Source organism: Sturnus vulgaris, chromosome 3 (assembly GCF_052056855.1).
Source record: "Sturnus vulgaris isolate bStuVul1 chromosome 3, bStuVul1.hap1, whole genome shotgun sequence".
Lineage (NCBI taxonomy): Eukaryota > Metazoa > Chordata > Aves > Passeriformes > Sturnidae > Sturnus > Sturnus vulgaris.
The window spans coordinates 79,919,198-79,935,270 of NC_142245.1; the positions used below are offsets into that span (position 1 = coordinate 79,919,198).

At 43.3% G+C, this 16,073-nt stretch overlaps 1 protein-coding gene across 7 annotated transcripts in view; it reads right to left on the reverse strand.

Moving 5' to 3' along the window:
* LOC148224438 (uncharacterized) overlaps positions 1–16,073 on the reverse strand; it is a 67,305-nt gene that overhangs the window by 23,200 nt on the left and 28,032 nt on the right. The window contains exon 4 of one of the 7 annotated variants that reach the window (XM_088162072.1): positions 803–923. The exons of the other annotated variants lie outside the window; for them this stretch is intronic. Within the exon in view, the coding sequence (XP_088018198.1) occupies positions 814–923 (110 nt within the window). The 3' untranslated portion in view covers positions 803–813. The remainder of the gene's footprint in view (positions 1–802; positions 924–16,073) is intronic. 7 annotated transcript variants of the gene reach the window in all.

Below are 16,073 nucleotides of genomic sequence, written 5' to 3' on the forward strand. Positions count from 1 at the left end.
ATTCTTCCTTTGGATGGCAAAGAAAAAAATTCTGTCTTTGAGAAGACATTAAGTTCTCTCATAATTAACGGAAAAAAATACTGTAAGATGTGATTCAATAACTTAACTGATCCTGTGGCTTCAGAAAAAGGATGATGAATTCAAATAGCCAAAAAACTGATACACTCTATGGGACTGAATGCAGACGGACACTAGAGCCAAGGGAATTGCAGTGACAGGAAACAGAGCAAGAGGATGGTGGAGCTATGGATGTAAAATAGATAATTTCTCCAGAAACGAAATATATGCCATGTCCTGTACTGTTGTTAGTGATCAAATATCAAGCTGAAAAGAAGAGGACTAAGAGCCCAGAAAGCATGAGGTGGGTCTGGGATGCCGCTGACCATCAGAGCCCATCAGGGGAGCTTAACCTGGGACAAGCTTGGGAACTCAGTCTTGCAAAGGAAACAAACCTATCTGAACATCTGCTGCATGCACAGCTCAACCTAGCAGCTCCTATGCATCACATCTGTCCCTCCTGGCAGCCCAGGCTTCAAATACAAACAGCATAGCTGTGGCTGGCCCTAGAGGGAAGAGGTTTCCTTGGCCCCCTGAGGTGATGATTTTATAAGCAAACCCCACATATTTTAATGCTTTATTTTATCAGATGAGACCAGGACTATGTGATAGCCAACTCCAAGAGTCCAGTCTGATTTGGTGCCATTTCAGTGGTTTGATGTCAATGATGTTTTCATTAGTGAGAGCTTAGAGTCACATATTCGGTAGTCAGTGGCAAACATCAGACTGGAGGGATAATTCTTACCTTCAATCAAGCTATACAATACCATGGAAGTGGTTACAAGACAGTCTCATCTGGGGTCTAAAGGCACTTGAATTGCAAATGGTGTTTGTTCTGGCCCTTCTATGCACTAGCACATCTGCACCTGAGAGCAGAAAAAGGAACCACATGCTTTATCAAGGATAAGTGAATTCAGTATTTATTTTAAAACATTAAAACTTCAAATGGCTTCCCAGGAGTGGTCTTTATATGACATAATTACACTATTACTGAATCTTCCTTTTTTATTCTTGCATGACTTTCACTGGGGAAAATCACACTGAAAGCCACAGCTAGTTTATGAATATTATAGTCCTGGCTCTAACTGTTTGCCAGGATTTTCCATTAGGCACAGGCTATGTTGAGTAAAACACTGTGTCGAGGCCAATGTACAGCAAGCAAATTTTAATTTAACATCTCAGCTTTTTTTGCCCTGTTTTCCCAAAACCAAATAACATTACCACTTGTTATCAGGAGATTTAACTTGCATGTAAGCCTGTTTTGATTTTATTGATGATCCTTTTAGGTATCTCAGTAAATTTTGTAGGCATAACCACCAGCTGAAGGAGCAGTGAGGTATGCAGGCTGCTCACATGTTGCCAGCCTCACAAGAAGAGCAGAAAAGAGAAAGCAGCTCAAGTGCAGTTGAACCAGGACATCCACATGCATGATCAGATATTAAGGCCTTGGGGCAGTTACAACGTTCTTTTTTTGGGTTTTTTTTCCATCTTTCCCCCTAGTTCTCTTGTTTTAGTTATTATTCAAACCATTGGTTTTTGGTGAAACCCTCCAAGAGTGACCTCCCCACCTCATGCACATCATGTGCTACAGGAATGGAAGCAGGACCACTGTATGCTTTATTGATAATGCCTGGGGTTCATTCCATGTCTGACAGTAAGGAAAGGGTGCCTTGCCAGCATTACCAGGGCATTTTTCATGGTCATATTTGGATATGAGAGCGCTGGAGAAGTCTGCCAAACCATTTTTCACATTTTCACACAGCTGAAAAATAGCCACAAGGCAAGTGTGACAGTGAGGGAGAAGGAGGGAAAGAAGGGTTGGCCTGAGACACCCTTGTGCCTTGTCTCCTGCAATGACACCCCATGTCCCTTGCAGAAATGTCACAGTTTCCTGGCTGGTGCTCCAGCTTACCTTACACAGCAGTTCCCAGGGAACCAATACTGTGTTTTTAAGTTATAGAAAAGTCATGTCAGCTTGAATGGGCAGGTACCACTTGTGCAATTGTGAGACAGTGACAGTCGTGGTCTCTTTTGGGCAGCCACAAGAGGGCAATAGGACCAAATCTAACTTCTTGAAGAGATGTCCCTTTCAGCAGAAAGTAGGTGTGTGCAAAGCTCGTCTTTGCGAGATGCTGGGTGCTCCGTGAAGGACACGTGTTTAGGAAGAGCTGCCTGGTGTCAGGGAGATGCCTGGACCAGGAGCATCTATGTTGTCCTGCAGCCTCAATCTAAGTCGGCCTCACTCAGGAGCCATGAGCAGGTCACAGGCAGAGCCCTTGTGCTGATCTGCTCCCACGGACCTGTATGGAGCCAGGCAAGGAGGGGACACTGCAAGTTCTGGTGCAGGAAACCTGGTGGGAATTGCTCACCCACCCTGCTCCGTGGGAAGCAATCAGAGTTGTACCACTGCTTTCAGGAGACATCTTCCAGATCTACAGCCTATAACAAGCAGTTGTGTGGAATGATAAATAATGTCAACATATTCAAATAATCATGTCCTTTGCCCATACTAAAAGCTGAAGTGTTGTATTCTCACCATAACAAACCCCAGTGGGAACAGGATGAATGTTCCCGTTGTGAAAGTACACATTGTCGCGGGGTTCAGCAATTAGCTGCATCAGAATAATGAAGAAAGCTGCTATTTGCATAGAACATCACTGCATTTTACTTTTGTGTTTTCCGTTTAGCAACCTTCAATCATTAAAGAGACAAGTAGAGACAAGAACAAGAGGGAAAGCTGTATGCTTACTTGCTAAACACGATGTGCCTTGAAAATACAAAAAAAAAAATCATATGACTGTTGAATCCAGGTCAGCCCTGTGTGAACAGTCCTGCTAATAGGCCTCATTATCAGAGGGAAAATTAGTTCTTGCTGTTGGGATTGTTATAAATGAGGACTGTTAAAAGCTGAGTTTATTACTGTGTAGCTGGGCTGCATTTAAAAACGTTATTGAAGATTTTCCAGTCCTAACAATTTTATTAGGAACCACTTAAAAGATCAGCTGAAAATGTGGCAATTTCTGGATAATAGAAACAAGACTTGTTCTTCAGCATGCAAAGGCATTGTGGGTTTTTAATTAAGGTTTATGTAAAGGAGGTTAGAGATGATGGTGACCTCCATGTGAGAACTGGCTTACTAAGAGCTCAGCCCCACCAATGCACCAAGTTGTGAAAAATGGCTCCCAGAAAAAAGACCTTTGGGTTGAAACTAATATCCAACAAGTTAGAGAAGTCTACCTGACACTGGGGACTGGCAATTTAGCTCCAAGGAACTGCCTCAAATCCAGACATAGTCACCATAAGTAAAAGTAGCCATGTCCAAACAGTCTACCCACCAGGGTGCAATGGTTTGGATTTCTCATGGACAGAAGTCTCAGGAGAATATGGATGTTATGTATCTCAGCTGATCTGGGTCAACCTCACTGTGGAGCAGACACTGTCCCAGATGTTTCACTGACAGAGGAAAGTGCCTAATCTCCCAGCTCAGAAGTCAATGCCTGCTGGGCGTATCTAATTCAAGTTTTAAAGTCAAATCACAGGGCAAAAGAACTATCATCCCTGCAAGACTAACTGGGCTTTTCCCAGAAAGCAACCTCCCAAGCTCAAAGATTTACCTTCTCTCAAAACCCTTTCCTCTGAGGTTGTCTGTGAAGTAGCACAGAGCAGAGCTCACACTACCAAAGTATTTTTGACTGTGGTGGCCTGGGCGAGGGAATGGATATGATCACCACATCATTGCTGTTCATTTCTCCAGAAAACCCCTTCAGAGCTAGGAGGGAGGGATACAGCACAAGTTCACCCACTCTTTATGATGTGGGAATTCAGGACAACCTTCTCATTGAAAACACTGGTGAGCCTCTCACCATCAAAAGCCACGTTGGTATGGGCACAGCAGCACCTGGATCCCTGCACAGGGAGGACACCAGTCCAGCAGGCAGGGAGACGTTCAGCCCCAGCAGCTCGGGTAACCCAGCAGTGCTGTGCCCTGCTGTAAGGGATATGGCAGGGACAGCTGAGGAGGATTTTGTTCCATCAGCTAGATGAAGGAAGGTCAAGACAGGCCACCAACCTTGTCAGCTGATGTCATGGGGGAGAGCCCCTGCAGCGCAGCCCAGCAGACACCAAACCTCCCCTTTCCATATGCCTCCATGGTTTCCTGGAGCACAGAGTTATGTAAAAGGTTTTGCTCCATTTCCCTCCATGGCTATCATGTCAGCTCGTGGGTAAATTGCCATGACAATTAGGGAGAATAATAGGAAGACGTGACATATGTTCCTTTTACTTCAGCACTGTCTGTTGAAAACTGGAACTAAAAAGTACCAGGCAGCTCCTTCCCTGTCTCTGGAATTTCATAGAGAGTGACTCCAAAGCATTAAAGAGGCACAAACTAAATTTAAAACAATGAAAGAGAGTGCATGATTTTCTTTGTAGCAGCCCTTGCTTGCAGCAGTTATGTATGTTTCAAATAAATAGAGTGGATGCTGTGAAACCTTTTGGAGGTTAATGAAAGCCACTAACATAACAATAAAATCTTCTCACAGCTGGAGCCAGAATGCAGCATTAATATTTACTAGCCAATGAGCATATTTACATGACAGAGAGGATTCTAAGAGTATCTTCGATACACAATTAAGACACTCACATGCACTGGCAGGAAAATAAAATAAATAATTTTATTATGTCTATGATACCATCTCTGGTAATGCACTAATAATTACAAATGTATATGCAAGGCTCTTGCAATAGGGAAGGTCTTGTAAATTTTATTCACATTTAAGCACATCTTAAATTAAGTTGTGGCTTCTAAATTGTTGGATACAGAGGAAGAAAACCAAAGGTTTAATTTGGTATCAACTACTTCACCACATAGCCTGCCTAAGATTTAGTGTGAGAACTATGGATATATTTCAAAAATGTCTGGGTAACAATGACACTCGGTGTTCGAGCCTAGAGAAAAATGGTTTGGAGAGGAAAATACATCTCTTTTAACAAGATAATATGAGATTATATTCCTTTTATATTATACCCTTGTCTTTGGTGTCAGAGCCCAGGCTGGGATCTGCAGTGATGCTGGCCAAGAGATGTGAGTGTGTACAGCCCATGAGAAAAATGGGGCATGTGAGATCCACCTGGGTTTGTAACATCTGCACTGTGGTAAGGGTTTTCCCAAAGAATACTGCAAGTCAACACCACTACATAGGTAGCCTGATATATTTGTATTGCAATTTTATTATCTGGTCTAACATATGTGAATAGGTTTGTCTGCATACACAGAACTGAAGATTTACCTGAAGGTTCAAGGTTGCAACAAAGCAGGGATATTTTGCACAAGGACAGTTCTCCATAAATGTGAAAGCCTAGCTTACAAATCCTGTTATTCATCCAATTAAGCTGTAAATATGTTTCCATTAAAAAGTGGTTTAATTATTATGGGACATTACTGCACGTAGCTTAGGTACAGCATTAACAGTGAAATGCTCTGCACATTCATTCCTATTTGTACCAAGAAGCATCTAATCCTAGTGCTGCTGAAAGCTGAGTAAGGTCTGCTGCATTAGAACCTCAGTTTAATCACATCATTCTGGGTTTTTTTGGTTATTAGGTATTTGCTATTCATTTGAATTTCTGCTACAGGAATACCAATAGAATGTGTTCTATATCCTAGACCAAAACAGCTGAGAGATGGGAAAAGAAAATATTGCTGGTGTTCAAAGAATGAATGATTGCCTATATCATCTTGCCTTGAAAAGTCTGAAGTACAAAAAATTAGCATCATTCTTAACAAAAATTATTGGGTTCGGTCTATCAGTTATTATTATTTTGTATCTTTCAAGGCTCTGTTGTCAAAATGTTATCAAAAACATGTTGCTAGTGAAGGTCTTGGATTTATTGTGAAGATATTATTAAAAGGGAAAGGAAAACAAATCTGAACATTCAATTTATTTACCTTTTTTGACTGTTTCTCTTAGCTTAGCTAGTAGAAAGTCACTAACATCAGTCTTGTTTCATGTTACTGGAATGAGTTTCACTATCGGGTTGTCAGAGCTGCCATATTACGGCTGCCAACACTGCAGGAGAATATTTATTGCTTGAAAAACAACAGTTCCCACTGGATTTAGAAAACAATATAATTGCAGTATTTTATAGGGCATAAGTTTCATAATGCCAGAGGTGGTTGTCCTCTCCCCCCATTCTCTGCACCCCATTTCCTTTCCCTGCTCTGCTCCCCCCAGGCTAGGTCTGGGACCACTCCAAGACAGCAATGCTCTCTGCATGACAAGCATGCTGACACACTGAAAGGAGAACAGCTCTAATTGCCAGCTTAAGCCTAAAACTGCACAAGGGAATTGCTAAGCAAGGCTCGAGGTCACGTACAACCAGCCTTACCCCACTGAAACAGGGAATGACACCAAATGTCATTAGAGTATCCCCACACAGAGGACCCTGAAGCAGACCCCAATGTGACCTAAGCACATCAGACAGCAGTGGTTTTAGTTGGTTTTAGTCTCCTCAACCGAGAGATGCTAATTCTCATTTCAAAGCAAGAAACAAAGATAAAGCCTTGGAAGAGATTCACAGGTCTGGCTGAAGGACAAATAACTGAACATTCCTGAATGTGAAGAGTAAAGGAAGCAAGACAAAGTCCAGTTTTTATTTCATTCTATCTTCCTTTCCAGAATCAGTTAACTTGCACTGCAAGTCATGTCTTCCAGAAAGAAATTACAAAGAAAAAAAAAAAGAAAGAAATGGAAAAGCATAGCACTATGGAGAAAGAAAAGTTATGAAAATTAATATATTTCTCGTGTGAAAAGAAGAGATGTATAAAGAGGGAGGTAAAAAGAGTACTTAAAATGAACAGAAGCCAAGAATGAACTTCTGTTAACCAAAACACAGTGCTTGGGAAAATATTTCCCATAGGATTTAGGAAGAAATGTCCTTAATTTTTCCATTTAAAAAATTCCCCATACAAAGAATTTCCAAACCAAAAAACCCAAGAGAAATACAGACAAGTGCTTTAGCTCAGGGCCTGGAGTAGGGAAGCCATAGTTAAAGTCATGCAGGGAGTCTGCAGGAAGTTGCACTCTCACCACAATTTACCAGCGTGGTCCTTCCCCCATGGTGCCAGACAAGCATCTCCTTCCCATCCCTAGAGTTTCTCAGTCATGGGAGGCACAAAATGCAGGTGCCAGGGTGGCCAGCACCAAGTGTTGTGGACAGACACCTCAGCAACTGCAGCATGATAATAGAAATGCAGCCTGTCCCAAAGGGATAGAGAAAATACAAGAGATACTCAAAACTATTGAGTATTTTTGAAAACAATCACTTATGACAGACATTTAGAAGAGTTCCTGAGGAAAAGTGTGCAAACCACTAAGAGTTCATGGGATGTAATTGTAGACACATAAACATTTGTAGAAAACTGATTTTTAGGCACAGAATAAAAATCAACGTGGCCTTATTTTTTTAAAAAGAGAGCCTTGTCCCTACATGGAATCTGCACAGAACACTCTTAAATGTATGATATTAAAGCTACCTATCAATGAAGTAGATGCTGAGTGACTAAACAGTTCCTATCCAGAGGTCTCTTCTAGAGAAAGTACAAGGTGCTAGTTTTGCCCCTGCTTGTGGCCAATGTTTACAGCCAAAGAGAAGAAACAGCACTGCTTAAGCTGATAATCAGCTTTTGCTTCTGACACAGTTTTAAAAGCTGGCTGGGCAGGTAAGAGTGTACAAGAGGTTTGAATGTGCCAATGTGGATTTGTACTGACACTGCACTGGGCTGTCAAACACAGAGCAGAGACATGAGCTATGCAGCTGCTGCCAATGTGTCCTGGGAGCTGTTTACTTTGTCCAGCGGCTGTTTTTAACCTGAGCACCAGGTAGGAGCTTCACTGGTGAAGCAAGCTTGCCCAAAGCCACACTTCACAAAGGGTTATTAGTTATTTCCAGAGGAGACCAAAGCAGATATTAGTAGAGGGTCAGAGATGTCACACCTCTGACCACTGCTCAGGCAGGTCAATAACCAACCCTCTGTGGTGGTCTGGATGCCTGGCAGTGTGGGACACTCCAGTCCTGCTTCTGTCCTCGCTTCTCAGTTTGTACCTCTGTGATCTCTGTGACCTTACAGAGAAGTTGTTCACATTCTGAAGTGATGAAGTGATAGATCTTTGAAGTCATAGTTACAGCTAAATTGCATCAAAAAGCAGGATGGAGGCACCACATTCTCCAAACTGACTCATCAACTCCCCAACACCCTGATGTTCCCAAGACGAAAGTAAAAGGATTTTATTACCTGCTGCCTGCATTTGTAGAACACTTGCCCAATATGTAGTTGGTCTCAAGAGCAGTGGCTTCACAGGAAATATAAAAACTTACATAACAATAGAATGACCTGGTGAAATTTTCCAACTGTGACTCTCGTAGCTGCTCCGACTGAGCCCAAAATCCTAAGATGCCTGGTTACCTGGAAAACCATCTGTAGAGTCTCTCACAGCATGTGGTAGGGGTACAACTAACTCATTTCATAGCCACTTCATTTTGATGAATGTAGCACCAGGATTATAAAACAGTTTAAGTCTAAAACATTAGCTCCTACCTTGGTACAATGGATTAATTTGATTAAATCTGGGCCACAGTACTCCATGGGGCAATTCATAATGTCAATAGGATATCAAATGGTAGGACTTGTCCTCTGAGCAGTCAAATCACATATCACTCCAGCCCAATGGAGGACCCTTTTGTAAAGGTTCATGTCAGTTCATGGGACCTAATATCACTCCTATGAGTCACCAAAAGGGCACTTAAGGTTCAATCTCATTGAACATTAGGCAACAGCATGCACCTGCAGCTGGTCAGTTCACAAAGAAAGGCAGGGAGATAACCCACTGTGTACACACCAATGACAACACTAAGTATTTCATAAAATCCCCTTCCATTTTCCTGGGAAGGGCTGATTTTCATCAGGTGCTGATGTGGCTTGCTAGATCTTGACAGAACAGTTTACTTCACTTGTGCTCTGGGCCATATGAGTGTGGTTCCCAGAAATGTCAGTTCCCTCCTGCTGCTGCTATCTGGGCTGGCAAGCCTGAGACACACAGTACAATCCCAGTCCATACCTGGGAGTTGTCTCCTGTTAAACCACTTATCTCCATACCTGACATCAGCGCAGGGAATGTCCTAGCTGTGAAAGACAAAGGCACAAATGAAAGCCCATGGCTCAAGACTCCCTTCCAGAAAGATTTGATTTCTCCAACCTGTTTGCATTCACATCTCAAGGGCATTTAAGCCACATGGTCTAAGGAGCCCAGCCCCCAATATTAATGGATATAATCCTGATAGTTCACAGATCCCCAGCTCTCTAACTCTGGCACAATTGCATACATGTTGCCTATTGGCATCCCAAGGCCTCCTTTTGAGATTCTACTCACACAGCCTGCCAAATGTCAGGATGAACAATTACCTCTGGTGATTGACACAAAGGAAGAGAGCTTCAGCAGTCATTAACAGAGGCCTTCACTACAACAAAAAACCCTCGTTTATTCTCTCTTCCTAAACCACAGCTTGTGAAGAGAGAAAAAGAGAAAAAGATAGATAAAAAGAGCAAGCAAGCAAGCTTCTTTTCCTTTTTGTAAACTTAGAGCTGTTTTCAATTTTCATGTGTTTTAGCCTGAAGAACTGTACAATTCTTTTTTAAATGAATATATAAATTGCCATTTGATAAAAAGAAGAAGTTTGCTCTCTAGTGGCTGAATCTAAATAGCTCAAAAAAAACCCACAAGCTGCTGAAGAAAGGGAGTTTCATCAAAAATGTGCTCAGTTCCTAATCTTTATGCCACAAAATATTTGATCTTTGCCAATACTCACTGTTGAATGACTATGACTGCTCCGATTCTAATAAGCAAAATCAAAGTGCAGGGCATTAAGAACTAACCCTGTGCAGTTTATAGTTGCAAAAGGAATAGGTTCTGTCTCTAGATGCTTGCTGATGTGGGAAAGGACTAGGATAGGGTCTGAAGGGTCAACTGATATAGGAGAACATCCTGCACAACCCAGATTCACTGGCCATGGAAAGTTTATGAGAAGACCACTACAACAGTGGCTGACTCCTGCTTGTGGCTTTGACCATATCAGGCCAACCCTGCACTTTGACACTTCCATTCATTATGGTATTTTTGAGCTGGGACTGGCTTGTGCCAGCAGCCAGGATATCCTGGGATGGAAGAGTGCAGGACCAGGGACAGATGAGGTCCAGAGGGCACAGGGGCTTTCCCCAGGCCAGCAGGAGGACCACAAACAGTGCCCAGGCTCCTGCACCCATCCCTGACCCCAGGGTAGCTTGCAAAGCTGCACAGTTGAGTCAGGACACAGAAAATACTTCCAGTTTCTTCACATTTGTATTTCTGCCCCGGGTCTTCAGCTCAGGGATTTCAGAGCAAGAAGGCCCATTCTGCTTCTCCCAGCCAGCCAGGCCCCCTGGTTTCCCTTTGCACAGACTCCCATGGTGATGCCTCAGACCTCATGTAGATTCCAGCATCTGGATTTGGGATGGTGCTTTTGAGAAGTGCTTTTCCTAGGGTAGTCCCACAGCCTTTAGAAGAAGCAATCAGTGGCAGGGTCTCTGTACCATGGCTATCTCATTTCTCTCCTTTAGAGCACGTCTGGCAGGAGGAGCTGGGTGCCACAGTGTGATTAGGTCAGCCCAGGAATTGCAATGAGTATTCACAAGGGAGGGGAAAAAAGCGAAGAAACAAATCAAAGATACTGCCTCAGTGAAGACCAATCCTGTCCATGCTTTTATTTCACAGGAAAGTCTGCAAGACCTCGTGCTTCTTTGGCAGCCAGATGGAGAAGGGGACAAGGCAGATGAGTGACAGCCAGGTCTCAAAAGCCCACCCACTTGTGAGGTCCATTCCCAGGCAGAGTAATTGCCAATCAGAAGCAAACTACTTTATAATTAAAGCATTGTATGAGCAAAAGGATGTCTGGGGCTTTTGCTTAATTGATAGACATGGCAGAGAAGCACAGACGCATGGACAGAGGGGCTTAGGCAACAATTGCTGAAATCAGTGAGGGTTTTGCACAGTTAATCCAGGGCAGGAGCAGAGCTAGGGCAGATGTAGAGGCACTAGCAATTCTCCAGCCAAACCCTGCAGTACCTTAGCCCAGGAGAGTGTATATACCTCCTCCTTCCACACACCCAGGGCAGGCAGGGGCACAGCCAAGCCCTTAGGGATCTCATTCCCAAAAGAGGAGCTCCACATGTTTTGTCACCATGGATAATGCAAGTTGGGGCCATGCCCCATGGCTTCTGCTGCTCTGGCTCCTGCCCCACTGCCTGCCTTGCACACTGCATTGAGAAACCCTTTCTGGAGCATGAGCCTTGTAAAGTTCCCCACTGAGGAGTCGTCCTCTTTTCTTCCTGTTACTCTTTCTCAGAAGATGGGTCATGTCTGTGTTTGGCCACAATGCCAGACGACATCTCTTAACTGTCCTGTTCCTCATGCTCAGGAAATCCTCTTTTGCAGCTTAAACCAGAAAGAGAGTGCTGTGGTTATCCAGTCTGGTCTCCATATCCTGGTTTATTTGGCCTCCCAGCACTGAGCCCTTCTTGAACAAAGGTATTACCTTTGAGAAGAATCTTGTTTAAGAGTTGCAGCGTGATAAGGAAAGTCCATCCCTGACGCCAAGCACCAGAGATGGTACAATGTCACCCCACAGAGCAGAAATTATATATACAGTTGTTGTATTTGGATCTTGAAACAAATAATGCATAGTCATTTACAGAACAAAACCACCCACACCTCAGTCATATTTCATCATTACTGTATTGCAGCATTTCAGGGTTTTTTTGTATTTGAAGTTCGTAATACCCTAGATGAAAAATACAGAAGCAGGTTTAGAAATAATTTCTGAGTTTAATCAGACCCTTGGAGATAAGGAAGTGACTACATTAGTTTCTTGGGCTGTCTTTGGCTACAGCATGATTTCCTATTATGAGCTAATCCAGAGTGGCACAACATCAGTGGGAAACAGGTCTTGGGGCTCTTTGCAAATCCCTAACCTCCCCAGTAACCATATTTTACACCCAGCCCTGCAGGCAAGGGTAACTGAGGTTCTTATTAATAGATCGCCTGGGGCCGATTAGAGTTAAATGACACTGAATGACCGGTGTTCATATATGTGTATATTTGGCAGGTTTATTTTAGGACAATTTGGTTTCAATGGAAAGAAGGTATGCAGCTATTTTTGTTATTATCTGTAAAAATGCAACAATATCAAAGTATAAAGATATCACTTGAGAACATTTTTAAGGAAAAGAAAGAACAAGAATAAAAGGATAAGAGTAGATAGTGGACAGGAAAGATCAGTGGATCAAGCAACCGGACTCAGTTGTTGCAATTTCGATGTCCCTTGGTCCAAGTGATGGTCGCAGTCTTGGTCTCTAGGGACATGGGGGAAGCCCACAGAACATAAATTTCAAGGGATTAATAAAAGTTCAGCTTCAGGTGGGAACGTCCAGGTACCTCCCCTGGAGGGGGGAGTTTTACACTGTGTTTCAACACTACGGATGGTGACCAGTCCTCTCCGAAGAGCCCCCTAAAAGTGAGTCTGACGCCTCGGGGGTCTTTGATGGTCCATGACTCCCCCTAAGACCTGGCAGCCGCTTCTCTCCCCAGCCTAGTTCAGCCAGCTATGCCCGGTAAGAAGGGATGAAAACCTTCATGCCCATGTGAATGTGAATGTCCCTATACCTCCCGGCAGGGGAGACTCACACCTCAACCACTTGTGTAATAAGAGAGGACATTGTTATGATAAAAAGCATTATCCCACCTCCACAGGATGTGTTTCTTATCCCTCCATCTGGCTCAAAACCCAGGTTGTTGCTAAACAAAGGTCGGTTTGTCTTGGTCATCCCTTGGCGGTGGGAGCGCTCCCCCTCTGCACCTGGGCTGTTCTTGTGCAGATCAGAGGTTTTGCCACCACACACACAAAAACCCTCTTCTCCCCTTCAGCCGGGGTGTGCAAATCCGGCCTCAGCAGAGCACCCTGCTGCTTTTGCAACTGGTTCGAGTCATTAACCCTTAACACTTCAGTCCTTCACACCATCATCCTCTTGAAAGCTCCTCCAGCATCCCCTGCCACAGTGCGCTGTCTGCTCACCGTCAGCTGCGCCACACTGAGCTCCTCAGAGGAAGATTTTTAATCTCTCTCAGAAGAGACTATCAAACCCTTCCACTGATACAAGGTAGCAACGGAGATAAATTGATGACAAGACCAAATAAACTGCGACTGGTAAAACAAGACACCCCTCTCCTGAGGGGTCTCCGGAGAGGCCCAAGGAAAAGGAATATGTATATCACCAATCTTCTGAAAGTATCAGAGCCCTTAACGGATGTGGAAAGGATGTGCCATATATTCCCCTTTCTTCCCAGGAGTGTTTCCATGACTGAGCCTACCAGATTGGCCATGATATTGGACTACCTCCTTCACTGCTCTGCTCTTCATGTAATAGGTTCTAGCACCAGAAAGGTAACACTGTGATTATCTTTTCTGATCTCCCTCATAACCTGGTTCAGTGGACCTCCTGGAAGTCATCTATCTTTATGAAAACAACCACAAATGTTAATTTTCTTATGAGGGAAAAAACACTTCAACCATGTTTGAAGTCACTGAAGTCCAATTACTATTATACTCACAATAAAAAAATGCATCTTATTTTTGTTTGAGTTTCCTTACTTTCAGCTGCCATCCAGTTTTTCCATTCATCTAGAACAAAAAGCATTTGGCCATCAAGTATCTGTCCTCATCCAGGCAATAGTAAGCAGTGACCAGTCTTGCTCTCAGGGGTCTAGTGTCATTAGATTCTTTCCAATGAACCAAACAGGCCCTGGAGTCCTTCTTGTGTTCTGCCACTTCTGTTCCTAGATCTGTGACTTCATGTTAGACACACATTGAAGCACATGTGGTTTGTTTGCACCCAGCTAAACCACTGATCCCTGTCATCATCTCCACATGTCATCAGCAATGAGTCCCCCTTCCTCCATCAATAATATTTTCAGTTAAAAGCCAGCTTGTGGATAATGATGTGTACCTGTATTAATGGATTAATCTCCAACATTACTGAAGAAAAATCTGATGCTGCTTAGGCAGATGAGAACCAAGAAAACAGGTCTTACATACAGTATGGGTTTGTTGTTTGGAAAGCAGTGATGCCAGAAAAGACATGAGACAAGGAAGCAGGTTGAACACCAGGTCCTTGGGATGCTCTGACCTTTGCTGACCCATCTGATCTCTCTTCAATGACGAGAAAGGAAACATCTTGCTTCCTTGAAGGTAAAAATCTGAAGGCTAAAACTGAAACCTGCTTCCCAAACAGCTTTCCCTCAGTACCCTTCCAACAGATTGTAGACCAACTTGGGTGAGAGACTGTGCCTAGTGAGCTCTCCCCTGGCTTCTTAGGCTGGACACACCATTGCAGATGGAAGGTAAAGTCATCCAAGTTGCAGAAATGTCTCTCCTGCACCTTACAGCATGTGGGGAGGCTGGCAGAAATGGCAAGCAGATCGTGAGGGAGGGGGGAATGTAGTAGTGCAACGTGACAGGAATAGAAATTACATCGCACCAAGCTTTGATGTCTCCACTCATAAGCTCTCAGAAAGAGTTTTACGGATTTCCTTCCCAGTACTGTCACACAACTAGATTAGATTTTGCTTACAGTCAATCTGAGAAAGGCTTCACCAAAACCTAAGACTCTGAGCAGGATATGGTGGAAGTTTGTTAGTGTGAGTTGCACTTCAGCAAAGCTGAATGTTGCATAAAGCAGCTTTTTTTTGACCAGCACTGAATCTGAATGAACTCCTCTTTTGACTGAGCTTTCATTCCCTGGAAACTAAGACCTTTCGTCCCTGTTTTTTAAAGGAACTTATTTCCCCTGTCACTGAAAGTGAAATCAGAGCTGATTATTTCTGCTGACTTGGGTGCTGTGCTGTGAACAGGAGATGTCTTTTAATGTAGCTCAAACTTCTTTTAAAAGTGTATCTAAGGAATAGAAGTGAATGATGAGGTTGTTCTTATGTAGTCTTAGTGTTGCCATGGAAACCATTTCCTGCCTGTATTTATCCCAATTCATCTTTGTTTTTTCAACAAGGGGAGGTAAAATTTCCAAAATAAATAGACAATTCTCTGAAATGAAGGTACTTATTAATGAGACAGGGTATCCCCAAGATACACAGCATGGGATCTGGTACTTTTCCAGTCAAGGTCACTAGTTGAAATACATCCCAAATCAAGAGCTTCTGGGGGAAAAAAAAAAGATGTAATGAAGGGATAGTCTGTATGGCTGGTGGTCTGTGTATAGCCCATCTTAAACAGGGCTGTTTCTGGGGGGAAAAAGACACATTAGTCAGTTTCGTGTGCAGCTGGCCCTTGAAGTGTGTTCCCACCTCACAACTCTCTCTCGAATGGGACCTCCCTTTAAGGAGGTCTGGAGTTCCATCATGTCCTGGATTAAAAAATACCTTGGTTAGTGATTTGAATGCAAGCTCCATGAAGAGGCGATGGGCTGGTGTCTGACACACAGCACATCACAATGCACAGTGAGAAAGAAGAAGCATGAGGACCAGAATGCTGCTACCCATACTTGTCACATATGCTCCTTAGGACCACCATGGGACAATTCTGGAAGATAAAACTCATGATGATGGGACCAGCAGGAGAGAAAAAGTTGCCCTCTTTGTTCAGGTATTCATATCTTCCCTACTTTGTTTTCCATTTTACTGTTTTAAACATTCCTCATCATGTCAGAGCAAGAATTCAGTGGAAAAACCCTAATTTATAAGATTATATGCAAATACTTTGAAATTGGAGCATATTGCTAGATATACATGCTGGGGATCCTGTGGGTGTGTTTGGCCTGTAGCTGTTCAACTGGAGAGTGCTGGTTAGGCTGAAACACTAACCCTGTGAAAGCCAGAGGCTTTCATTCTTCCAGTGACTCCAGTGGGGTGGGGATGAAG